Below are 26181 nucleotides of genomic sequence, written 5' to 3' on the forward strand. Positions count from 1 at the left end.
TGTATCTGTTTCATGCAGGTAAAGTTGCTCTGTGTGTCTGTAGGCCAGATTCCTGTCCTTTTTGTTCCTCACGTAGAATTCTTCCATCCACCCATAGTTTGTTTTGGCAGCCATGTGAGTCTGGTGTGTTTGGAGGGCATTGGGTCGCTCCAGGGTATGGTAGTAATGGTGCACCCCCCTCTGTCACCTCTGATTCTGCTGACAGGGTCCAACCCACCATGAGATAATGCCATTCCAGAGGGATTGTTGTTAAAGCCCGTCTTTCTGGTCCTCAGGTATATAAAGAGTTGTCAGCTGTGGAGCAGGGGACGAAGCACCGTGGAAACATTCTTCTCTCAGATTTTTATTGTTTGCTTTATTCTCCTATTCCTGCTACGTCTGCAATTTCTGTCCTACTGGACTCTGAGTTCTGCAGGTGAACCTGCCAACCTGAGCCAAACTAAGCAAACATAGACCAAACCGCCTCCCATCACAATGGATATTGCCATCCAGCACCCCTGGTTCAGACGTGCCCTGGGCTCCATCTACCCCACGCGACTCTTTGACCAGTTTTTCGGAGAGGGAATGTTTGACTATGACCTTTTCCCCTACACCAGCTCCACCATCAGCCCCTATTACAGACACTCACTTTTCCGCAACCTTCTGGATTCCTCCAACTCTGGGATCTCTGAGGTAAACACAATTAAGACCCTGACAGTTGAGAACAAATTAACATTTATTAAGCTCTTTATATTCCTCTTAATGTTAGCTGGAGTGAAATGGATCTTCTGCTGTGTTGTGAAACACACAAGTTTTTTCCACAGTGCTGACTGAACCTCTCTATCCATGCGTGTTTCTTCAGGTGAGGTCTGACAAGGACAAGTTTACAGTCTACCTGGACGTCAAGCACTTCTCCCCCGATGAGCTGAGCGTGAAGGTGACTGATGACTACCTGGAGATTCAGGGGAAGCATGGAGAAAGACAGGTGATGCTCTTGATTTTTCTCCAATCAGGACTAACTTTTGGTGATAATAACAGTTTGACAGCGTTCAAGTCTGATGTCACTAGAGGGATACCAGGAAAGAAAAAAAAGAAGGAAGAAGATGAGGATATTAGGGAGAATAAAGGAGAACACAAGGAAAGGACAGATAAGGACAGGAAAGAAGAAGCAGAGGTAAGAAAGACCCAAGGGGATAGAAGGATACAGGGATAGAAGAAAAGATGGAAGGAAAAGAGGAATGAAGAGGGAACATAAAAAAAGGAAAGAAGGAAAGTGAAGGAATGAGGGGTCAATCATTGAGGAACAAAGAACACAAGATAGGAAGAAAAGAACAATGTATTGAAGAACAGATAAATAGATGAGGAAAGGAAAAAAAGAAGCAACACTGAAACCCAGCAACAGAAAATTAAGTCTGAAAATTCAACCATTTTTCAAACTTAGGTGGACCTGAAAAATACTGAATGGTTCTCTAAATGTTCTGAGTACCACTAAATGTGAATACTCATTAGTTTTCTCGCATCTTAAATGTGACCTCATGTTCTAAACCAATGGCAACATATGGTATACTGTGTCTTATGTTCTAAGATATTTTCTAGTAAAAGCTAAAGCTATAAAAATATATATCCCCAGCTCTTGGGAGTACAGCCAATCAGCGCAAAGGAAAATGAATGGCGCTCCTCAATTGGCTAACAGCAGCCAGTAGTATGTCAACTAGCATTGGGCCTAGGTATTTTAGTTTCCCAAGCTACATTTTCTTTCAAATATTTTAGATATGCTTCAGGAAAAAAAATCTGCCAATGGACAGTTTTTACACAAATAATTTGGCATTAAGTTCCACAAAAAAAAAAGTCTAAAGCGATCTGAACTAAAACGTCATCGAGCCAAATCAGAGGAAGTCTCCAGAATCTAATTAGATTCTGTACAGTCTAATACTGTTCGGTAGGGTGTAAAAATACCATTTCATCTAGCTCGAAAACACAGTTGAACTCCACTTTGACTTAAAACCATCAACCATAACCAGATTTCATAAACATTTTGGGCATAAGACACCTTGTGGAGAAGCCTATATTTAACATATGTTCAAATCTTTAAGAAGTCACTAACTCTGTAAAACATTTATTGTATTTCAAACTTTTGAGATTGAGCTATGGCAAAGTTCGGTCCTAATATTTCTTCTTAAAACATAAATTTATAATCCTCAACCCATTCCTTATGGCACCAACTGCTTTGTTTTTCAGGACGACCATGGTTACATCTCTCGCGAGTTCCATCGCCGGTACCGCCTGCCCACCTTAGTTGATCAATCAGCCATCACTTGCACCCTGTCAACTGATGGTCTGCTGACGCTGACTGGTCCAAAGCTATCTGGAGGAAGTGAATCTGGTCGTGGTGAGCGTAGCATCCCCGTCACCCGTGATGACAAACCCAATGCTGCTCCATCCTCATAGACGAAAATCGGTTCAGTTCCCCAAGAATCTGCTAGTCTGGGATGGACAACCAGAGATTTCTTCTGCTACCCTTCCTAAGAGGATACTCTTGTTCTTCTTCCTTCATTTTTTCTAGTTCCTCTATAGCATCCTCATTCAAAACTATAGTATCATTGTTTTTAAGTATAACATAGATCAGCCCTTAGGGGTTGCTAAGTAAGGTGCTCGAAACCCTCTTCTTTTGTCCTACCCTGTAAGGTAGTGTAGACCTTGTTCATTGAATATCTGCTAATAACATATAATAAAGCTGTATAATTAACAAATTGCAACCAGTCTATTCATTTATTCCCAAAGATTCAGCTGAACTTGGGATGCATGAATAACAGAAAGACTAAGTGGTCTGTAATCAAACATTTTTCATGGTAAAGCAGGTAAGTACAATTCCAACATCCTTCTAACATCTGGTCCTTTCCTGGTTTGGTAAGATCACCATCAGATTTATGACAAGACATAATGTAGGACACTCCTCATTCATCAGCTCCTAGAACCATTTTCTTTATTAGAAATCACTTTCTATTAGACTTGACAAGTCCTCTAAATCATTGCAGAGGAATTTTGGTCCAGTCTTACAAGGTTGCAACAGTTTGTGTCATTACAGTATCAGTGTAGTCCATAAACACCACCTCAAAAAACTGCTTGGATACAATGTTTAGTGAAACATATCTCTAGGATCTACAGTAGTTGAATTTCGCCTTAACATGATGGTTCTACATGTTGTGGATGCTCCTACCACCATGTGGTGTAAATATTGTTTTCAAATCTTTTACATTATTAGTTAGTCAGATGGACAGCTGTAAAGCTGGCGAACCCTGATCAGGCCATAAGAGACAATAAAGGTGATAATTAAAATGGCATCGATAGTTTTAATTTATGGTATGATTAATTGTTTATTGCGACAGGCCTATCCGGGATAGAAACTTTCTCATCATTTTTGATGCCTACACACCAGTTAAAATTAACATTATAACTTATATTTCTCTATGTTGGATTGGTGCAAGGATAAGTAGGTGTACAATGGATGGATGAGTACTGGGATGAGTACCTCCTTGCAGGTGGCTGAAAAGCAGAACAACAACAGAAACACAATTCTCTGTGGAGTGTAACCATCATCTTTATGGTTAATAAATAAATTAAACATACCATGAATATTAATGAAGAACAGTGTAGCAATAGAAGTATAAAATCAATCAATTCAGACCCCTAAAGGTCAGCTCAAATCTAACTGAAAGACAGCAATGGGTGACGACAAGCAAACTGAAGATGCAGAATCCAGAGTTCACACTTCTGGGTTTATCTAACCAGACCTGGAACACACATACAGCTTTGTAAACACACGGAGAAGAGCCAAATGTTTAACAGATTTCCATCTTTACAGCAGGGTTGTGTACCTTGGAGGGCCTGCAGGTCCTCCAGGGTTTGCTGAGCTGTGGCCTTCAGGCTGGGCTGCAGGCTGGAGGTGAGCCGGCCAACCCGAGCTTGGAGCTCCGGATCCAGCAAGGAGGAGCCGAGAAGCAGCACAACATCCTCCTCCAGCAGCACGGACTGGAGGAGGCGCAGGCAGTGGAGACACACCTCCCAGTTCTCATCTGGCAAGGGGCCAATCAGAGGGCAGGATGCTAAACTACAGCAGTCCATTACTACAAAATGTCAGAATGATCAGCCCTACCATCCAACAGCGTCCAGATGAGTGGAATGAGATCTTTATTCTCAATGATGAACTTTAGTCCTTTAATGCTGATGCTCACATTATACAAAGCCATCAGCATCAACCTGCAGCAGAACACCAGCTGAGTCCAGGAGTGTCCTAGTTAAAGTGGTTCTAACAGCTAAAGTTGGGTACCTACACTTTCAGTTTGGGGAAGATGACAGGCCTCATCACCTGCAGCAGCTTCATTAGCGTGTCCAGCAGGACGTGTCCTGAGCTGGACAGGAAATCCCGCCCAGATGTTACTGCTGCTATATCTAATAGGAGGAATAACAGTAGTTGTTTAACATTCAGTCAAACTAAATACATAGTGTTTATATATATATTTCAACATATTGGACTCACTTGTGATTGTCCCAACCAGAGCTAACACAAACTGGTGCTCTTGAGAGTTGTGGTCCCCGGGTTGAGTTTTTATCTCGTCGTCCATGGACTTGACGAAACTCTCCAGAGTCTGAGCAGCAACAGTCAGGAAGGAGGGGAGCTTTCCCTTCGCCATGGAAATGCACAAAATATAGAAACGGAAACATTAGACGGCAAAATCTGACATCTGAAATAAAGTATTATATTTTAGTTGAATGTGCAGTGTGTTATGAGATGAAGACATCAATCAGCGGTGGTTGTCATGGGGATGACAGCACAGAGACGGACGTACATCAGCCAGCCAGGTAGTCACCGTCTCCTCCCTGGAAGAGCCGCTCCACAGAAGGCTGCACGCTGCGGATCCCAGGGTGGCGCAGAAGTCGGCCTGCTGCTGCAGCTCCACTCCGCTCTGCCACAGCTGCTCACGCAACAGTAACTTCTCCTACACACACAAAAATACACACAGGAAGGATGCTTGTCTTTAAAACTTTCCACATTTTGATTTTGCTTTACGTTTTTTGGGTTGCTATGTAACTGAGCAACACAAAGTGGAATAATAAAGTACTGCTGAAATAAAGCCAAATGCAGTTTGCCACCAGTCCAGTTGGGGGCTCCTGCGCCCCCTCCTGCGATAAAAGAACAGGAATCAGATAATCTGATTTCACATATCAGGCAGGCAACAAAATAGCTTTATTGGAGCTATTTTTATTTATTTAATTGGAGCATTACCAATTGATATTTTTTTGTTTTTTTTGCAGTTAGCCAGTACTTTATTGTTCCAAAGGTGGAACAATAAAGTACTGCTGAAATAAAGCCAAATGCCAAATGCAGTTTGCCACCAGTTCAGTTGGGGGCGCAGGTGCCATGTAGAAGGAGGTGAAGCAGGTTTTATTCAGCAATGAAGTGATGTGGAGATGAATGGAGCTAAATCCTGGACAATCCTACATGACATACATTTCATTATTTTCCTTCTCTCTGTGACTTTCCTTCACATACATTTCTCCCAAACCCCCACACTGCCCCTGGCCTGACACTTTTCTGCTCTCACCTCTCTTTCCTTCTGACATTCAGAGTGCGCTGCCTCCAGCCGGGACTGAAAATGTGAGCAGTCCTGTCTCAGCTGATTCTGTTCCTGCTCCAGGTGTTCCTTTTCTAAACACAAAGCCACATTTACTGACTTCCTCTAATGTGACACAGTCTAAACAAGCTCTTTCTTTCCATATGCTCTGCTCTAGTGTGACAAGCTTATGTAAATTTGGATAAGCAGCATCAAACCACAGAGCATCTCTTCAAAAATCTCTTCTTTTTCCCTGATTTAAGTTACTTCTATGGCTTCTTCCTCTCTCAGTGGCATTTCAACTCATGTTGGTAAATAGATGAGTTTGAATGTGGATACAGACTTCTCACACACTTCTCACCAAAACCCATTCATATCTGGGAAGAGGACCAGATATGAAAAGAAGGCATGATAGGTTTTGGTCCCAAGATGTTGCCATAAATTAACTCAAATGATGTGAAATAACAAGGTAAGGTAACACCACTTGAGCTTTCCCTTAATTTCTCTTTTTCCCAAAGGTTTTTCTTGAAGCATCATAAAGTGTGTTGGAACTTTGGTTACTTGTCTCTGCTCTCTGGGCTTTGTGAAGCATTTCAGTCAGATCACCATTCAGAACTCGGGGCAGGAATTCCCTCAGCTGCATCACTTCTGTCGTTAATTTCTCTAAATCCCTCTTCCGCACTCTCACAAACGCATCCTGTAGAAAAAAAAAGAAAGAAATGTTCAGTAAAGGCAACACTAAAGCAGAAAAAATACAACCTGATTGGTCTAATTCTAGTTTTAATAGTTTACCTTAGCCTTGTGATCCACTGATTTCCCGCCATATAGAGACATTTTCGGCTCTGAGGATTGCAGAAGACAGAGTTCTACTATATTGTTAATATTTTTTACAATACAATAAACAAATCAGTCTAAATAGATTCAGGTTAGCTAGCTAACAGTTATGTTAACCAGATAGTAAGATATGTTGAAGTGAGAAAACAGAGAAAGTACTTGAGTTATATGCCTGACATCACTCATTATTTCAAAAATAATCATATAATAACAATAATAATATTTGCCTACATATGAAAGAAAGTGCGGCTGATACCTCAGTGACGTTCCTAATCGATTATTTGCCAGAGTTGTCCGAGCCAGACCAAGTGCCGCCAGAAAACTCCAGTCCAGGTCTTTGAATTCTCCGCACGTTTACAGAGGCTTATGCTGCATTCAGTGTATCTCGGATATGGAAGATTTTTGAATTGAAATAATTTCCGTCCTTTTCATCTTCGACGTTCAAAGTAGATTTAAGTTGTAGTATTTCTTTTCTGCTCATTATAAATATGGCTTCGAAAGTTGTGTAGGTTGCTCAACGTAAGTTGCAGCAATGCTCAAAATTATTTTACTTCTTAAAATATTAATTAAAAAAAAAAAAACTTTGTTAAATATGCAAGACTTTCTTTTGAAAACGTTTAAACTGGTGGCTAGGAAACTGTTCAAATCCATAAGTTAGGCATCCCCCTCTTTTAATAACGTTTCTTTTGATTTTACTTCAGGTCTGGAAATACCGAGTTTCCGGCGACAATTGAAAGCAGCATTATCCCCTTTTTCTTTTGTGTTTCAAACTCTCCGCTGAGACCAGAAGTGATCCAGAGAAACGCTGTAATCCACGCGGAGTGAACAATTATCTTATGTCGGTGGGAGTGGGAGCCGAGTTGTTTCGTGATGAGGGCTTTTTTAATCAGTTTCCCATCCACCGCGCGTGCCGGGATGGAGATCTTATGGCTTTGATGTCATTGTTGGAGCAGCTGTCAAACCAGGCTCATCTGACCGCTGAGGACTCCTGCTATGGATGGACTCCCATTCACTGGGCTGCTCACTATGGACAGGTAGGGTTTTGATTTGCCGAAGTTATTTTTTTCTACATTAGAGAAAATAAAAAGAATACCTCTTATTATTCAGTTTAATTTGTGAGTTTTAACCTCGGCTGGAACAGCAGCATAAGCCGTCCGTATAGACTTAAACGTGTTTGTTTAATTGAGCGTCTGCTGTGTTGGTTGCTTCTCAATAAAGTTTTGTTATGTGAAAGAAAAAACAAAAGCCTAATCGGCGCTGCGCTCTCAATGGTCCCCGCTGAGCCAATCACTGCTTTGGCGCGAAGACAAAAACCGGAAATGCTGTTTTTGTTTACAAGTACAACTAGATAAATAAGACTTTTATTTAATAATTCCATTTAAGACATTAGACATAATCCATTGAGTTCTCTTTGCATTTTTGAAAATGTCTATTTCTAAACTTTCTTTTGGGCAAAAGAAAAAAACATTAATAAAAACACAAACATGACGACCTTTTTACTATTCTTCCTAAATAATATATCTTACATGCTTCTTCCTAACAACACACTGTAGTTTTAATAAATTGCTATACCTGCTCTTAACAGCAGAAGATATAACGCTACGAACATGGTCAAAAACATACAAAAAACAGTGACATGTGAGGATTTAAAGTAAAAAAAAAAAGTACCGGAAAAACTGGGGTTTGTAACAAATTCTGTAAGTAAGAGAAGTTTAATTACAAGGATTTTTATTTTGTTTATTTTTACAAAATAACATAATAAAAACTCGTTTTTAATGCTTTCTCAATTTTAACTATTTCCAGACTTATTCCCTATTCAGTTTTCTAGATGTAGAATTCTTTGTCTTTCCTTCATCGTGATCTTCCTCTCCCCTTACTTAATTAAATGCACCAAAAATTAGTGCAAACACAAAATGTATGTTGTTTTCTAATCAATTTATCAAGGTACAATTCTATATTTACCCATATCGCACAGTATAAGATGTAGTGATTTAATAGAATTCATAACTAACCTGTTCACACTAACATTTTAAAATGATTAATAGAGTAAAGAAATAAATCTAAAACATGGAGTTTAACTTGAAAAGAAATTTTCAAAACAGGCATGTAAGTGGACATGCTACACTGAACTGAATTTATCCTATGCAGGATCAGAGCCAAGAATGTCCTGAGGTTTTAATGCCTTGTTTAAACATTAGAACAACCATTCACTTTAAAGAGAATTGCTTGACCTAAAGTTTCATAACAGCTTCATAGCTGTGACCATCTCAGGGACTATGGAATAAAAGCTCATTTTAGCTCAATGTAATGATGAAGGTCTTTGCAGCAGTCATTCTCAGAGTAAACGCTGTGTGTGCATCTGGATAAAATCACCTTGTATCCTTTTCTCTCTGACTTCCCTAATTTTTTTCCTTCTTTGTGTCCTTTATTTCTTCCTAACGTCCTTTATATCCTTGTGTTTTACCTACTGTCCGTCCTTGTTCAAGTCTCTTCCCGCTGTAGGAACACATAAGTCGTTAGGGAGCATTGATATTCTAGTTTATTTTAAATGGCAAATACTTTTAAAAAAAAAATACTGGAAGGTGGAGTCCGGAAAAGTCTGGAATATTGGCATGAGAAATGTCAAACCCTAACCTCTGGGTTGTTGTGTATTTACACTGTAAATGTTTCCTTGACAAGATAAAGAGGTTGAACACAACAACAGCTGGCGTCCCACATTAAGACTCAACCTTAAACCATGAGGTGCCGTCCAGAATGCAGCTTTTTAAGATTCCTACATGTCACTGTCTGATGTTGTGTTCAACCAGCTGGAGTGCGTGGTGCACCTGGTGCAGATGGGGTGTGAGGTGAACACAGTGACGAGCCGCTTCAACCAGACGCCGACTCACACCGCCGCGTTCGGAGGGCACCCTCACTGTGTGGTGTGGCTCACTCAGGCCGGAGCTGACATCAACAGACAGGTGCGTCTGTGGAACCCGTTCGGCTGTTCTGTGACCAGCAGATGTTTGATCCACATCCTCTGTTTTCAGGACTGTGTTGGTGAGGCTCCCATTCACAAGGCGGCTCGCTCTGGAAGCTTGGAGTGTGTTCAGGTCCTGTTGATAGCCGGAGCAGAACCACAGTGAGTAATCGGGGTCAACAGTTTCTGGAAGTTCTTGGGTTAGCAGGTGGGTAGTTCCAGATCTGAAGACCAAAGTAGTGTAAACTGAAGACCGGGGCATATTTGTAAATGTTTATATGTAAGCAACAAGGGGGACAAGGGCAGGAAGACAGTGGTGAGGTGTGCGGTTGGAATAACGGATTAGGTTTCATGAAAATGCTTATGCGATGATTCTCATTTTAAAAGAAAGAAAAGGATTAAGAAGTCTTGGAAACCGAGGCTGGAAAAATTCTACCTTTAATTCCTGAGCTCTCCTTCCTGTTCAGCTTAAGGAATGCCAGCGGACAGACAGCAGCTGACCTTGCCCAAGCTCACGGATTTCATGACTGCTTCTGCATCATCTCCAACGCCCAGACACAGCTGGTCCAGCTCGGTGTGCTCCGAGACTGCGCCCCCTGTGGGCAGGGACAGCACTGCAGGAAGAGGCAGCTGACCCAAAAGGAGAACCATCACATGAAGAAGGCCCGGAGAGCGGAGGGTAAGAAATGTGACCAATTATTGGAGCTAAATGAAAAAAACCCAACATGAATATAACAACCATGCAGTACAGAAGTGTGTTTTGGAACTGTTGCAGTGTTGGTGCAGAGCAGTGTTGGTGACGAGGTGGAGACCATGAGCATGGAGCTGAGCTCAGGTGAGAATAGAACCAGTTTAGATCCACCAGCCAACGATGAGAGATTTCTTTTCAAACATTAAACCTAAACTCTTACAGATTTGCTTTTGCTGCATTTTCTCCACACCCAGATGCAAACACCAAAGCGTTCATCGGCACACATCAGCCCACCCCTCCCTCTGAGAACACACAACCAGAAGAACGACGCCACTCTCTGCCCAGTCCAGCTGAAATGTGCGGCTCACTGCACCTGACAGGCAGCTCTGGCTCCAACCGCCCTGAACATTGGCGGCTAACAGGCGCCGACTGCGGGGACTCACTGCTCTACGGACACTACCACGGCTTTGGAGACACGGCCGAAGACCTGAGTGACAGCGGCTGCAGGCAGCCTCTGACCAGCTCCGTCCATCTCTACCACGGCTCATAAATGAAGCTGTCGAGACACCGTTAGACTCAGAGTCACAGAAGCAAGACTTCAGGAACTATGGTGCTGAATACTGTAGAGTTCAGGAGGTCAAACACACGAGTCAGGAACTGAAACTTCTTCACTGTCCGGAAGTCTTAATTGTTCTTGTCTGTTTTCCTCAATGTTTCAGACTTGAGAATGGTCCTAAGATTCAGTTTGGTCTACTTTTAATGAAGAATTTGGAAAATAAGTCTGTGGAGAGATGTAAAACACTCCAAAGAATGTCCCCATACTACGGGTTCAGTCAGGAGAATGGTGCCAGAACAAACTTGATTTTCACATTTAAAGCCACTTTGCCAACTGTACTGCACAGAACGGACACACTGTGACCGCGCCACGATCTGAGACATTCCATCTGAGTCAAGTTGAACCTTCTTCAAAACAAATTTTTTGCTTTGCTGCGATCATTTTAATGTTTCCAGAGGTCAGACAAGGTCAACGAGCCCCTCCAATATTTATATCAAACTCATTTGAAGTCAGACTGTGCTGTTAAAATTTTTCTCCACAAATGTTTATTTGGGTAATGTGGAGGGGGCCGGTTAAACTTTTGACCTCTTAAACTTTCATCCATATATTCAAAATATAAACAGCACAAAGATTTGATGCCAATTTTGCTTGATTTGAAAGAGGTGGGGGACCAACTTCACTCAGGTAGACACTTTTCTTGGGCCTGGAAAACTATGGCATTGGAAGATCAGTATTTTTCAGATATTCAAGTATGGAGAAGGAAAATGAGTATGTAAAAATATCTTTTTTTCCATCATACTGTCTAAACATTTTCTCTTTTCTTCCCTGTGTCCTACTTTACTTTTTACATTATTATTCATTTTTTCTCTCTGTACTTGTGTCCATAATTTGTGCCTTCTTTCCTTCGGTTTTCTCCTGATGTCCTTCAGTTCTATCACCCTAACTTCCTTACATCTTCTCTCATTACTTTTTTTTTTGTTCCTACCCTTCTTTCCTTTGTGATTTATCACTTTATTGGAACTTTGTCACTTTTCTTTGGTTCTGTATTTAGTTGGTTTTTTTAGACACATTTAAGGTGCTTGGAAAATAATCTGAAGAGCTGGCAGCTCTTGGAAAGCATGGAACATTGACATGAGCAACTTGCCAGGTTGGTTGCAGTAGCTCCTGTAAAACTGACGGTTCCTACCAGCCACCTCGTGTGGTGTATTCACGTTTACACCGTCGCTGCTTTGCACTATGAGGGCTGGCCAGATGAGCCCTCTCTGTCCATCACCAAGAGGATCTGCTGCACTGAAGCTAATCTGAAGGCCTCAATGTACCAAAGGGAACGTTTTGTACCATGCTGTGATTCTGTCTCCAGGGACTTAATCCAAACTTATGTTTTACGGAAGGGGAACCTTGTGCTAAAAGGACAAGCCATGTCAGCTGTGTTGCTACAACTGCCTTAAACCAGCAACATTGCTTTTCAGAGCTAGTTTTCTATTTTGTCCTGCTCTTTCCTAATAAAACCGGTTTTACACATAGCAACATATTCTGAGTTTTTGTTGTGATTAATAAATCTGCTCTTTCCTTAATGAAAAGCTGAGATCAGAAGTTTTCCGAATAAAAAATGAGACAAGATACTTTATTTGAATCCATACATATATTAAAAAGGTCAAACACTGAGCTGTAGAGACCTGGAGGCCGACGGGTCACTTCCTCAGATCCAGCTGAATGGTTTTCTGCAGATTGGCTATGCTGGCGTCCAGAGCTGCCAGGCCATCTCTGAACGCCGCCTCATCTCTGGTGTTAAAGGTCGACTCCGACTTCATGCTCCAGTTGGACCACACAGACTCCACCTCACTCAACGGGACGTCCTCAGAGACGGATAGGTTGGGGTGATGATGATGATCTTGATGATGAGGTAATGTCTCAACACATTGCTCTCTTTGATGTGATCCATCACCTTTCGAGTTTTCTTCTCGTTCTGCAGCAACACGCAGACTCTCTGTGTGTGTGGGCTCCCCATGGTTAAGGGAGATCAGGTACTCCTTGATGCGGTCAGTGGATGCCACTACTTGATTTTGTTGGCCAAAATACTGCTTGATGACAGACAATGAGTTCTGGACATCCATAGGTTTTGATGAATAGTGACTCTGAAGGAGCCTGAAACAGACAGGAAGCAGGAAGATCAGATGTTAGCAGCAGCGCTCCAATTCCAAACAACATCTTTCTTATCTCTGCTCTTGAGGACACAGCCAGTCAGTTCTATTATGTATATCCAACTTCAACATAAGGTAATTTTAACTGAAGGGTCAAGATCTGAAAATCTAGACAGATCTGAAAATTTTATTTCATTAAATATGGAATTTGACTTTTAGATTGATTTCTTATTTATATTTATGAGATTGAACTCTAAATATATAAATATATTGTAAAAATCTATTTTTTTCTTGGCCCTGGTCTGATCTGTTATCCAGTAGCCTTTAATCAATCTCTTTAAAAATGCTTACCACCGCAGAGTGCGACCAGAGTAACTAAGAGAAACAGATTTTAAAGGAAATATCATTACAGATTGAAGTATATTTGGTAAAGCAAAACTCCCCCAGGTGGACTCTTTAAGAACTACACCCAGACCTACCTCTTAAGATGTTTTATTTCCTTCAGTCTTAGCTGAGCGACTGATGCTAGCTCAATCTTCTCTCGCTCGCTCTCCAGCAGCCGGTTTCTAGCTGCCTCCAACTCTGCAGACACACACATGTTGCTTTACCAAAAGAAGCTTTTGGCTTTACCAAAAGTAAAAACATTTCAGAAAGTAGTAAAAACATTTTAAACCACCAGATTTAAACTAAATACCTATTTTGCGACGCAATAAAAAAAAATTGTTCTATATTTTATATTTAACAGTAGAAAAGTTTTTTTTTCCCAGCTCTCACTCTTATCTCACACCTCACCACTGTCTCACTACCTTTCAACACTCTTCACACTCTTCCTACCACTGCAGTGAGTTGCTATGGATACAATCTCAGTGTGTCTGAACCTGTCTTTATGAGGGCCTTCTCTGCCTCAGTGTCCCTCAGCTGGCTCCGTGTGTCCTGCAGAGCTTTCCGTAGTTCTGTGAGGTCATCCTGGAGTTGCTGAAGGCTGGACTGGGCAGAGATGACTTCCCGTTGGAGGTTTGGTTCTGTGGGGAGAACAGGATGCTGCAATGACAACTTCCTTTAGGTTGAGTCAAATGGTGTCATGAATCAACTTGTCAAACGCTAACATCAGACACAGAGGTTGAGTAAATATGCAATTCAACTCCTAATAATTTCATCTTTCAAAAACATCTGCTGCTGTTTAGCAAAGAACAATTAGCAAAACTTGACCTTCTGAACAAAGTAGTATTTGGCATTTTTCTGGTTCCTCCACCTTCTCATGCAGATTCTTCACACTGAAACACACATCCGCACATTTCAGGGCAGAGATGTGTCTGAAGCCATGGGTGAGTAGAGCATGAAGGGAAACAACGACATACCTGCAGAACTCAGGATTCTGATTGTCTGAGACACAGACGGTCTGCTCCAAACGGCCAAGCAGCCGTTCTGCTACACTGCCTACACACACACACACACACACACACACACACACATATATAAATATATCAGGAGCTGAAGACATGAAGCTAAAGGAGCATTAAGAGGTTTCATTTGAGCACCTTGTCCAGCGATCAGAGCCCGGACTTCTTCCAGCAGAGAGCGGAGCATCTCCTCCCTGCAGCAGCTCTCCCTCAGGATGCAGCCGGCTGCACCATCAGCATCTCCCACAGGAACACACTCCTCCTTCCCATCACACACTGCAGACCCAGAGTGGGAATGGTCCTGATCCCTCAGCACTGCGCTGGACCGCAGTGGAGGAGGGACGGCGGTGGACTGGTGTGCAGATGTCTGCCAACCCGCAGACAGAGATGGAACAGACAGGGTTGGTTTCTTAGGAGGATGAAGCTTCACTCCAGAGTGTGGAGCCGGAGGGGTGAAGCTAATGGCGGCTGCTGGTTGGCGCCGTTCTGAACTCTGAGAATCTGAGGGTGGAAAGGCAAAACAAACATTGGGGTGTTAGGAAATAGAGGTGTGCAGGCGTAGTTTAATAAATAATAATAATTTTTTTAATTAATTTGATTTTAGGAATTTATATCAAAACAAAATCACAGTGTTAAACAGATATTTATCTCAACTTCATAAATATACTTTTTGTTTTATGTTTTTGGCCAAAAACCATAAAACATTAATATTTACATTAATTTTATTTGATCAGGGAAAAAAATGGACGATTCAGAAACCCAGTCCTGCTATTAAAATTTAATTCCTTCCTTAAATCAGAATGTTTGAAATATATCCCTCTATGTAATTCTACAAATTAGATGGAGGGTAATTTTTTTACACTGAAATACTGGAATAAATATACTTGTGGATGATGTTTAAACCCCGACAATTCTGCAGCCAACTTGGATTCAATGAGCTACGCTGAACCTGTAAAGACTTCAATACTCACCAGCTGATTTTATTGCCGGTTTCTTCTCGCTCGCCTTCCCCTGGGAGGTGGATCCTCTTGATTTGACTGTGCCACCCTTTACAATTCTTAACAGAGTTGGAGTGGCTTCCACACACACACACACACACACACACACACACACACACACACACACACACACACACAAAAACACAAAGAGAGAGAGAGACAGAGAGGGAGACAGAGACAGAGACACAACAGCTAAGCACAGGGAAAAGAACCTGCAGAAGATGGTAGAGACTTGCAGCTTTAATAAAAGCTGTTTCTCCAGGGTTTTGACTCACTGGGTCTAACTACAGAAGCATGGCACACTTTTCAGATTTTTCCTACGTAACAAAATGTTGGAATTTCTGTTTCTACTCTGTTGGTTTATCCCCTAAAACCTCAACATAAAACAACCATGCATGTGTTATGTTGGAGCGCACCGTTTCATTCAAACTGGGTTAAAATCAGAAACGGGATTCTAAACACACCAAGTACCTGTCTTCGCTGGGAATTTCTTTCCAGACTTTTTTCCTTGGAAACTGGAGGATCTTGGTTTGCTCGTTACTTTCTTCGGGGTTCTCTGAAGACCTGTTGATGCTTGAACACACAACACAAAATTTGGATATATTTCTTAGATTATTCTGCAGGAAAATCCTTCAACGGAAAGCTGACACGTTAGATGTTAGAAATCTAATTAACAGACGGAATGTTATAAAAAAAAAGAAAAAGGGACTGATGTTAAAATCTTTGTCTTCTTCTGTTAACCTTTGATGAAAGCATCATCATTGTCCATAAACATGGCTTCAGATGCAGGACAATGGCGAAAAAAAGCAGCTTTGCGAGTCTAAATTAATACAATTCTGCAAAGAAAAGTGAGCCAGTCTTCCTGTCTGAGCAGCCTTTCAGTCCACGTTGGTACGCGACAGGAAACGCCACAGATCTGAGGCCATGCAGTTCTTCAACTCAAACGGACACAAACCTAGGATAAATGTCACAGTTCTGAGTCCAGGTATGAAGGAAAGCCATCTGACCTGCTTCATCTGCCATAAGAATGCCACTGAGCAAGGCAGCGCACTTGTCCAGGCCCCTGTGTAGAGTGGTGACCTGAGGGCAGAACGAAGACTTAATAACCAATCAAGAGGCTATTCCAAATAAATGATTTTCATCCTGGTCAGGGATTCATGGTGAAATCTGGGCAGTGCTGAGTATATATTGGTCTTACTGTCATTGTTATGGGCCTGGAGACTAAAATCCCTGAATGATTCTTACCTGGTCCTCTGAGTCTGTAGAGTAGAGAGAGTAGTTAGGCTGAGGTTGGAGTGGAGGTCCTCTATCAGGAGGCGCTCTGATCACACAAAACAAAGACAGCATAAAAAATATTCCTTTAAAATCTATTCTGAATGTTCAAACTCACCTGCTCACTGTAACTTTTCCTGTCAGTCTTCCCGATGTCACAACCTGGCGGTTATAAAAAGAAAAACACACCCAGGTCAGATATAAGCCCGTCTTTATCCCATGTTTCAGACTAACAGCTAATATAGTGATTAAACCCATACTTTGTCTCGCGCTTTTCCACTCATGGTTTCCCCACAGTCAGTCTCTAAAGGCAGCAGATGGACCAAGACGTGGACATGTCTCTAAGCTAACCAGATGGGAAAGAACTTTCAAACAAATCACTTCCGCTGGAAGCACGACATCTAACTGACCAATGGCATTATGTTGCGTTGAACTTTACTCGGAAATCTAGTATTCTAAATCGGAAAAAAAAAATTTAAGATGTAATTCCGACTCGGAAAGTCGGCGGTTCTTCAACTCTAATTTTAAAACCCAATTGGACATTCAAGTCGAAAAATGTCTATATATATATAATACATAGAATGCCGCACTTATAACAAAGAATGCTTCTTAGATGCCGCGAACGCATCATTGTTAGTGACTCCGCCCACAACCAGCGGCCTCCCGTAAACATGCAGTGCTCATTAAAGAGCTTGAAGGGATTTTTGTATTATTCATCCCAGGTCGACAGGGTGGGTCTGTTTAGGAGATACAATGCAAACACGATGACACTGAAATAATCTGGAGACCAAGCAATTGTTTAATAGAACAGCAAATAAGGGCCATTATAGATGGAAAAACAGCTGAAATTTCGAGATTAATCTCAATGTTTTCTAGCAAAAACCTCGGAAAATTCACAAGGTGGACTGTTGGAAACATTTAACTCAACTAAAACATTTTACTCAAATAAAATAGCAAAAGATGTCCGAGAAGAGAGGGAATAGAAACGAGATGGCTTCACAACTACGTTTGAAAACACTAAGTAGCCAAACGTTAAAAGGACACTCTGCGCCCGACCCCAGCTGCCCTCTGTCTCTAAATTTGCCTATAGCACAAACTTCTAGCGGAAAACAGATATTTAAAACTCTCAAACCGAGCGCAGAAACTTGAAAACTCGAACATTTTTTTACTTTTGAAACTCAGAAATGTTCCTGTTTTTTTTTTTTTTTTACTTTTAAAACTGATTCTCAAAATTGGGCTGTTGGTTGAGCTGTTGCCTTGCAGCAAGAGGGTCCTGGGTTCAATTCCCGGCCCGGGGTCTTTCTGCATGGAGTTTCCATGTTTTCCCTGTGCATGCGTGGTTTCTCTCCGGCTTCCTCCCACGGTCCAAAAACATGACTGTCAGGTTAATTGGTCTCTCTAAATTCTCCCTAGGTGTGTGTGTGTGTGCATGTTTGTTTGTCTTGTATGTCTTTGTGTTGCCCTGCAACAGACTGGCGACCTGTCCAGGGTGAACCCCGCCTCTCGCCCGGAACGCAGCTGGAGATAGGCACTAGCAACCCTCTCGGGCCCATTAGGGACAAGGGTGTATAGAAATGTATTCTCAAAATTATAGCTTTTTGGTGAAAATTTGCCAAATTCATTTCTGTCTACAATGGTCCTGATACTCCATAGTTTTCAAGACTTCAATTGTAAATAAAAGAAAAACTAATTTCTTAATTGAGGTCTTAAGATAAGGAATCTACAAATACCTCAGTGCACATCCACAGTTTTGGGGACCACTGTGAAGTCTTCAGATTATGAAGATTAGAGAACCCTCAGCATCCTCTTCATAACTGTTTTAACGTTTCTTCAGTCAGATGCTTCTTCAGATCGCTGAAATACAGACTGCTGCGAGGCATCCATCAACATTGGCTCTTTAAACAAACTTTTATGAGTTGAATTCAGTCACCTTTTGGTATCAAGTCTTATAGAATTGACACATTAGATGATGGAATATAGTCTGGAAACATTCCAAAGTTATCTAACCCTGGAAAGTTCTACACTTTTAAGGAACCCAGAAAAAAGAATAAATGGGCTAACAAGTCATTCATATTTTTGTTACAGTTTAGTATTTTGCAATGAAATGTTTGTTTCAAACAGTTTTTCCTTTAAAGTAATTTTATTGGCGTTCATTTAAGCATGCATACTTCAGGGAGTTGTTTACATTCCATGCTGCTGACCAGGAGGATGAGCTCCACTCTTACTACTCGTTTGTCCCTGCATCACCTGGAGCTCTGCTGATCACATCAGTTTTAATCTCTACACTGACTATATTACTGAACTGTTGCTTTGAACATAGATTGATGGGAAAACTGATGGGCAGAGCAGTTGTATTGCAACTGGAAAGCAGAGCTTTTACCTCTAACTTGCCTCATTTGTTTGACTTTCAGTAATAACAGGAAAAATTCAGGCTGCTCACCATTTATTGCTCGTTTCAGGAGTGTCAATGTTCAAAAGAAATAAAAACACTAAATCTGATCAGCAGACTGACAGTTTTAATTTATCGAAAATTGAAATCAAAACTTCACAATATCACCAAGTAAAAAAAAAGCTGCATGCAAGCCCGGGGTTCTACATTCAACATTCACAAGCTGAGGTTCCCCAGGATTCATTTAACAAACACTGAAACAACAAGTGAACCAAAGAACCAAATCAACAGTCTGGGATCTGGAGAAGCGTCACTCCCATTCCTCGTCATCAGCTGCAGCCTGGGCAGCAGCCTGGCTCGGCCCACTGTTCTCCTGGAAGGAGCCCGTCTGCAGACACACAACACAGCAAACATGTTAGAAGAGCAGAAAATCAGACATTGCTCAGAGTCAGAGTGGAAGTAGATTACCTTTCTGGAATCCGTGGAGCCAAATGTTTTCCTGGGGTTGTAGCCGGCGCCATGGCTGCTGAAGGCAGACTCCTCTAACCAAGGCGGCACTTCCTGCTGCGCCTGTCAAAAGAGCAAAGCACAGGCTGTTACAACAAGCTGAGAACCAATCAGAGCTCAGAGTCTCACCTTGGACAGAACTGTGACCAGGGAGCGGGCCAACGCCCCGTCAACCTCTGGGTCAAAGAACGACACGGCTCTCCCAACGTTCCCACAGCGCCCAGTTCTCCCAATACGATGGACGTATTCGTCGATGTCCTTTGGGAGGTCAAAGTTCACCACATGCTGAACATCTGGAATGTCCAGACCGCGGGCAGCTACAGAGGTGGCCACCAGAACAGGACATTTTCCAGAGCGGAAATCTGTCAGAGCCAACTCCCGTTCCCTCTGCTCTCGGTCACTGCCAGACACACACCGTTACCGTGGGCAACGACAACAACAACAACAGGAGGAAATGGAGGAGTGAGGTACCCATGGATGCTGGTGGTTGGAACTTTCTCCTGGCACAAGAACACAGCGATGAAGTCTGCTTGTCTCTTGGTCTCCACAAACACCATGGTACGCTCCGTTCCTGCGCACAGAGGTCAAAGGTCATCAACCCTCAGTCTCTCACTGGTGTAGCAGCATCTCATCTGCCCCACCAGTTGAAACAGTAAGTGATCGTGTTTACTTTTTCCCCAACTTATGTAAATGTACAACCTGGCCAAGATTTGTCTAATTTGCACAACAGTTAAAGTCCTGCACAGATATAAAGTAAACCGAGTTCCCAGCCACCAGTGTACCTGTGGTTTTGAGGATATCAAGCAGCTGCTCTCTTTTGGAGAACTTAGTGACTTGTACAAACTTCTGTTCCACATCACTGCAGGCTCCGCCCACAATGCCCACAGCCAAGAACAGATAATCCGGCTTTAGGAAGTCGGCAGCCATCCTGTTTAAGGAGCAGAACCATGAATGAGGCGTTGTCATGAAGGGGAAGCAGGAAGACTGTGTGTTCAGCAGACCTACCTCTGGATGTCTTCAGGGTAGGTGGCGCTAAACATCAGAGTCTGACGATTTTCCTTGGACGGCATCCCTGGGGAGCCAACCAGGCGCCGCATGTCTGGCTCAAAGCCCATGTCCAACATCCGGTCGGCCTCGTCCAGCACCAGGTACCGCACCTTACCCAATCCCACCTGGAACACACCCACTCAGTTCCTCTCTGCCTTACCCAGAGAAGTAGGAAGTGTTCCTGTCCTCACCTTCCCTCTTCCAATCATGTCCAGCAGACGTCCAGGAGTTCCACACACCACATTACAGCCTTTCAGGATTTCCCTGATTTGGTGTCCAGTGTTGACTCCTCCATAGACCACAACGGGTCGGACACACGTCCTGAAACACCAGGAGGAAGAGTTCAGCTCCTGCTTGGTCCTCCAGCCAGCCAGGCTGGCAGGTTTCTAACCATCACACCTACCCATAAGCAAACTTCCTGGCCTCCAGGTAGATCTGGTTGATGAGTTCTCTGGTTGGAGCGACTATGACAGCTTCAGGTTCTTGCGTCTCACTGAAGCGACTGGCCGCCACGCCGTCCGTCATGAGCTGCTGCAGGATGGGCAGCAGGAAAGCGGCCTACAGGATAGGAAGGAATGCTTAGTTTAAGATTTTACACACTGTTTGGATCGTATCCAAAGTAAAACATTTTTATCCTCCAACAGAATTTCTATCTTTAAGATCTCACCGTCTTCCCAGAGCCGGTCTGGGCGCAGGCCATGAGGTCTCTGCCTGCAGAGATGATGGGGATGCCATGCTTCTGCACCGGGGTCGGCTTCACATAGCCAGACTTACTGATGTTTTTACTCAGGGACTCACACATGGCCGCCTCGTCAAAGGTCTGAGGGACAGACGGAGTCAGTGTCGCTGCAGTCCTCCATCAGACACACAGCTGAGGTACTCACCATGATGGCCCTGGGGGGGTTGGTGCCACTGATGTCCACCAAGATGTCGTCGTACTTGTCAAAGTTGATTCCACTCTTATAGTGGGAGAAGATGGTCTCTTCATCTTCAGGGAGCGTTGGAGGAACGTATGTGACTCTCGGTTCTGCGTGTCAGAACAGAGACACCATGTTCTAGGTGGCAGAACATGCTGTGATTATCTAAGAGCCCAGATGATCACTTACTTTCACCATCAGGGTCGTCCTTGACTGGACCTTTGTCTTCTCCTGCAGCACACAGAATAGTCATTATAGATTCACACTCGCACACATCAGTTCATTCGCTCAGGTTTGTAACTCAAACCTGGATTGAAGGTCTCTTCGTCTTTTCCACGGTAACCTGCAACGACAGACACAGTGAGCTCTTGCTGACAGAAAACTTCTCTCAAGACGAAGGTCTGGGTGACAAACCTCCACCGAAGCCTCCTCTTCCTCCCTGTTCAGCATCTTAAACAAACAAGCAGTGATTAGTCAACAGCAACCCTGTGTGTGCAGAAAGCTGTGCATTCACTGGTACCTTGTCTGAATCCTCCTCTTCCTCCCCGACCTCCTCTTCCTCGCCCTCTGAACCCTGCCAATCAGAACAACAATCAGCCAATCAGGAGCTCTTAAAGCAGCAGAAGGAAAACCTTCAAGTCGTTCCTACCATTCTCATGAGCTCCATCACCATCCTCTGCAAATCAGAGACCAAACGTCTTAGAGGCTGATCAAATCCCAGGAAACAAAATCAAAATAAAGACTTACAAACATTACCAGAGAAACTCTCTGAGTTCATCCTGTTGAATCCTCGGCCACGCCCTGATAATAGGAAAGGTAGAGTCAACAGAGCAGCTCAAAGTCAGCCAAGGCTTTTCTTGTAAATAGCTGGAGAATAATATACTTAAAATACTTGTGGAGCAGCATCTTTATGGACAAATGAAGGTCTAGTCTGGTTCAACTCTCACCTCTACCGCCTCTCCCACTGAAACCATGTCTTTCCCCGTCTTCGTTAGAATCCCTAGTATCTCCGTCTGCAACAACAAACCTGAAGGCTTAGAGTGTTCAACAATCACTTCTATGCAGACTGATCCCTGATCCCAGGTTGTTTAAAAATGCAGCAAAATGGATACAACAACCTAGCTCGGAGCAGATGTTTTCAATATCTTGGTTGGCTGAGAAAAAAAATCTAAATGGCCACCATAGTCCTAAAAGAAAATTTATTTTTGCACTAAATTTGCCAATACTTATCACAATAGAATAAAACATTCACTTGTGATAAATGGTGTTTAGTCATACATAGGTGGGCCCATATAAATTATATTTACTGACAATTTCTTATTTCTTAAGATGGTTATCATGAAAAACTAATTTTTGCACTAAAGTTGGAAATTAGATAGCGATGAATGTGTTTGCTTGTGCCATAGAAGTCCTAGATAGTCTTGATCTCGTGATTCTCTTTTCTGGAGAAAATAGTTAAAAATTTTTAGAATAATATGCTGCACTATAAAGACAGACAACACCCTGAATCCCCCTGCACTGGACATCATCAGTATTGAAAATGGATGGATCACTGTACCACACTTTCTGTTGAAAACCATTAAACTGAAGTAATGAGGACCTGCGCTGGAGTTCCAAAATCCTCCTCTGCCTCTCCCTTTGCCTCCTCGACCTAGAGGAAAACATCAACTTGGTCTCTGTGACTTTAAACTGAAAGATCAGAGAGTTAATTACAGCAATTTCTTACCTCGTCCAAATTCACCATGATCACTTTTCCATGAGTCTCTTCCTGCCGCTTAGAAAAAACAATTTAAAGATTAGTTGTTGTTTCTTTTAACTTAGCTACATATCCTCCATTTAAATATGATGCAATGGAATGTAGTTAATAAAAAACCAGCAGGGGACATTTGAAACTATACCATCATTAGAGGAATAGCTGGCTGCTGGAAATGTAGTTGCTTTAGTTTCCTGTAAAAAAAAAAAAAAAAAAAAAGTTAAATCACATGTTGACAGTTGGAAAACACCACAGCTTTAAAGTTAAAAATTAGCAGCGAACTTATTGGTCAATTAGGAGATAAGTAGCTCACCTCTTCTTCCCACTCGTCCATATTTATGAAAATCTTTTAAAATAAGAAAAAAAATGTTAATTTAAATTTTTCCTTCGCCATGGAAATTACTTCAGGATTTTAATGCATTACCAGTAACTTAACAGGATCATGGTTTAAAAATCTTTAACCCTTTTAGGAAGAAGTGCCATCATTCTTCTAAATTATTTATACTAGATGTGGGAAGGCAAACCACAATATAGAAATATGTCTACAACTAGAACTTTCTCTTGCATCCCTTAAAAAATTTACAATAAACTACGGGAATGCCCAACTCAAGGGAAATATTTTTTCATTAGTTTTTCTAATACTCTTCGGTATAATTCACAAGAAAGGACAATTGAAAAGGTATAAAATTGAATTCCATACTTTCCCAGACGGTGTTAAGAACCCTGGTTCAATAGCCCGTTGTCATTTGAACGCTAACTTCGACGTAAATGCCTCAAAAACCCGGCAAACACCGTGATAACCGCTTCCAAGCTAATGTTTCGACGACGTGCTGGTTGTGAATAATTGAGAAATGAAGTCTAAAATGCGGTCTCCCGCTAATTATGTGACTCTAATACAACTGCAGGACATCTCAGTGTCGTCCTTATGCGAAGCCACGACCGCCATGTTGCTCCAAACATCAAGGAAGCAGCTTGGCGCCGGTGCTCCGCCGCCATATTTGTTACAGCTTGCACATGCTCCCAGACATGCAAACTCGATGAAGCATGGCCCATTTCTAGCTAAGCATATTAAATTTGACGTAATTTTTCATAAAAAATAACAATATAGAAACGATTAAGATTTCAAGTTATATCGGCGTGATAATAACATTGCACTTTCAACAAAGCTCTTTATAAAATTTGTCAACTTTGACCTAAAAGTTTAAATAGACTCCAACGTTATTTTATTTAATTGTTTTAATAACTAATCTTTTCTCATAGGAAGTGGGAATAAAAAGCAGTAAAATCAATAAACTAGCTAACATTACCTTTAGCTTCTCAGGTAGAAATCTATTCTTGTGACTGTCTCCGTCTGCTTTCCAAACACGTTTGTGACGGAGAGCTCACGAGATGGGTGATGACTCAAATGGTTGCCAGGCCCGCTTCTTTCCCGCTTTACAGGAGCATGTTGAGAATACACTAAACAAACTTCGTTTACGTAATTATTCCGTTTCATTTATCATGTTAGCTTATTTCAATCACTTGAATAAAGACAGTCAAATGCGGAAATTATATTATGAGTTTCTACATCTAAGATAGTATCGAAAAGTATAAATGTGAAAATAATTAAAGTAGCTTTGCAAACATTTGAATGTGAATGTTTCTTGGGACATCCTGATGGGGTTTTGTGAATGTGATCAAACGTTTTAATTTAAACATGTTAAGTTCCAGCATCATATAATTGATCGATTAAATTCACAACAAATAAAATATAATGGATTGAAGTGTCAACACTAACATTATACTGAAAACAGTGATTGCCATAGCGTGGAAATGCGTAAATAACCAATAGTTATTTTCTAACAATCTGTGAAAATCTGACAGTTTGAAAGCAATGCTTGTTTACTCTTAGCGATCCCACAGTAAAAAAAGGATCTTGCTATATCAAGTCAAGTCAAAGTTTATTTATATACCACATTTACAACATTCTCACCTGATCAACGTTCTTCACAACAAACACAACATCACAAGCTCATAACCCTTTATTTTTTCTCTCTTGTGATTAATGTCTCTGGCTTTGCAGATGTTGACATTATGATGACCCAATGATTGCTCTTAATTACATGCCATTAAAAATATCCAGAGCCTTCTCCAGATGATGGAGTCTCAGAGGTCTAGATAAAACTCCTTTGAGTCCATGCTTTGTGTTTGACCTCTGACCTGTTCTGTCAACTGTGGAACCTTATATAGATAAGCGTGTGCTTTTCTCCAAATTAAGACCAATCAACTGAATTGAGCCCTGATGGACTCCATTTAAGCTGTAGAAATATCTCAAGGATGATCAATGGAAATAGCTCCATTTTGAACTTCATGCCAAAGGTTGTGAAAACGTAAACATAAGTTCTTGAGTTTCCGTTTTTAATAAATTTCCAAAACACTAACAATCTTATTTTCTACATTGTCATAATGGGTTATTAGTGTGTTGAATCTTGAGTAAAGAGACTAATTTTTTTATAGTTTTGAATTAGGCTGTAACATAAAATGTGGAAAAAGTGAAGCACTGTGTGTTAATGGATGCACAGTTTGTTCTTGCCCAAACATATAAATTTAGCCCATATTTTCTAACAGAACTGGTCGAACAGGCTTTCAGGCCTCCCTACTCACACACTCCATTAGTGATTACATTTATCACTAATGCTCTCTGGGACTGAGATCACTTTGTAGCTCATTTTGTGGTATATGCTGATTATGCTGATATGCTATTTTTTCCATGTTTTTTACTCAGAAAACACCTCTACAGCATGATGTTGTAAAGTTGCAGTAAAATTAACAGATGTCTCAGTCATTCCACTGTATTTTGTTTATTTATAAATATTTGTTTCAAATAACATATTTAGTTAGAAGCAGAATATTGAGCTCAGAGCTAAATCTAAACCTCACTTACTTATTGTTTCTTTTCTTTTTTTCTTGTCCAACATTTCAGCTTAAAACAAAGGATAAGCTTTTTTAAAGTCAGTACAGATGAATTTATATAAAAAGTGACAGTGTATTTTTTTTTAAGTATTCAGCCTCAAGACCCAGCTTTTATTTTGAAATTCCACTTTCTCTTATTGCATGTTAGCTAAATATTTATCTTGGAGGGAAATA

General features: G+C 41.6%; 5 protein-coding genes across 10 annotated transcripts; 2 read left to right on the top strand and 3 right to left on the bottom strand.

The window, feature by feature from the left end:
* The first annotated feature begins 284 nt into the window (after positions 1-284).
* cryaa (crystallin, alpha A) lies at positions 285-2708 on the top strand. The gene is made up of 3 exons (XM_044109465.1): positions 285-672; positions 842-964; positions 2218-2708. Exons 1-3 carry the CDS (start codon positions 475-477, stop codon positions 2425-2427), a joined length of 531 nt encoding a protein of 176 aa, XP_043965400.1. The 5' UTR covers positions 285-474; the 3' UTR covers positions 2428-2708.
* A 320-nt stretch (positions 2709-3028) lies between these two features.
* Positions 3029-7131, bottom strand: LOC122827010 (heat shock transcription factor 2 binding protein). Of its 3 annotated transcripts, XM_044109470.1 has the most exons (10): positions 6682-7131; positions 6384-6433; positions 6153-6288; positions 5583-5686; positions 4827-4976; positions 4517-4661; positions 4311-4428; positions 4133-4236; positions 3855-4052; positions 3031-3770 (listed from the first exon to the last, which is right to left on the bottom strand). In XM_044109470.1, the coding sequence occupies exons 2-10, from the start codon at positions 6423-6425 to the stop codon at positions 3757-3759; spliced, it is 1011 nt and encodes a 336-aa protein (XP_043965405.1). In that variant the 5' UTR covers positions 6426-6433; positions 6682-7131; the 3' UTR covers positions 3031-3756. The 3 variants fall into 3 exon arrangements, with proteins under 3 accessions (XP_043965402.1, XP_043965404.1, XP_043965405.1); XM_044109467.1 differs by having other exon boundaries at positions 3029-4052; XM_044109469.1 differs by having other exon boundaries at positions 3029-4052; positions 6384-6457.
* Positions 7132-7208: 77 nt separating this feature from the next.
* ankrd10a (ankyrin repeat domain 10a) lies at positions 7209-12154 on the top strand. The gene is made up of 6 exons (XM_044109471.1): positions 7209-7459; positions 9233-9385; positions 9455-9546; positions 9852-10063; positions 10160-10219; positions 10330-12154. Exons 1-6 carry the CDS (start codon positions 7262-7264, stop codon positions 10623-10625), a joined length of 1011 nt encoding a protein of 336 aa, XP_043965406.1. The 5' UTR covers positions 7209-7261; the 3' UTR covers positions 10626-12154.
* Positions 12155-12236: 82 nt separating this feature from the next.
* Positions 12237-16834, bottom strand: ccdc14 (coiled-coil domain containing 14). The gene is made up of 12 exons (XM_044109466.1): positions 16703-16834; positions 16561-16604; positions 16416-16491; positions 16178-16250; positions 15642-15743; positions 15144-15248; positions 14311-14673; positions 14131-14209; positions 13982-14046; positions 13651-13794; positions 13252-13354; positions 12237-12776 (listed from the first exon to the last, which is right to left on the bottom strand). Exons 1-12 carry the CDS (start codon positions 16724-16726, stop codon positions 12323-12325), a joined length of 1632 nt encoding a protein of 543 aa, XP_043965401.1. The 5' UTR covers positions 16727-16834; the 3' UTR covers positions 12237-12322.
* A 2102-nt stretch (positions 16835-18936) lies between these two features.
* On the bottom strand, positions 18937-24492 carry ddx4 (DEAD (Asp-Glu-Ala-Asp) box polypeptide 4). 4 transcript variants are annotated; one of them, XM_044110119.1, is made up of 22 exons: positions 24363-24492; positions 23369-23401; positions 23201-23249; positions 23029-23070; positions 22903-22953; positions 22250-22315; positions 22059-22103; positions 21952-21978; positions 21823-21876; positions 21717-21752; positions 21610-21645; positions 21492-21533; positions 21270-21412; positions 21053-21205; positions 20789-20943; positions 20577-20706; positions 20344-20510; positions 20121-20266; positions 19810-19909; positions 19468-19738; positions 19300-19401; positions 18937-19219 (listed from the first exon to the last, which is right to left on the bottom strand). In XM_044110119.1, exons 2-22 carry the CDS (start codon positions 23387-23389, stop codon positions 19142-19144), a joined length of 1914 nt encoding a protein of 637 aa, XP_043966054.1. In that variant the 5' UTR covers positions 23390-23401; positions 24363-24492; the 3' UTR covers positions 18937-19141. The 4 variants fall into 4 exon arrangements, with proteins under 4 accessions (XP_043966054.1, XP_043966052.1, XP_043966053.1 ...); XM_044110117.1 differs by having other exon boundaries at positions 23029-23076; positions 24363-24491; XM_044110118.1 differs by lacking the exon at positions 24363-24492 and adding an exon at positions 23756-24080 and having other exon boundaries at positions 23029-23076.
* Between the last annotated feature and the right edge of the window lie 1689 nt (positions 24493-26181).

This window comes from Gambusia affinis, linkage group LG24, assembly GCF_019740435.1.
Source record: "Gambusia affinis linkage group LG24, SWU_Gaff_1.0, whole genome shotgun sequence".
NCBI lineage: Eukaryota > Metazoa > Chordata > Actinopteri > Cyprinodontiformes > Poeciliidae > Gambusia > Gambusia affinis.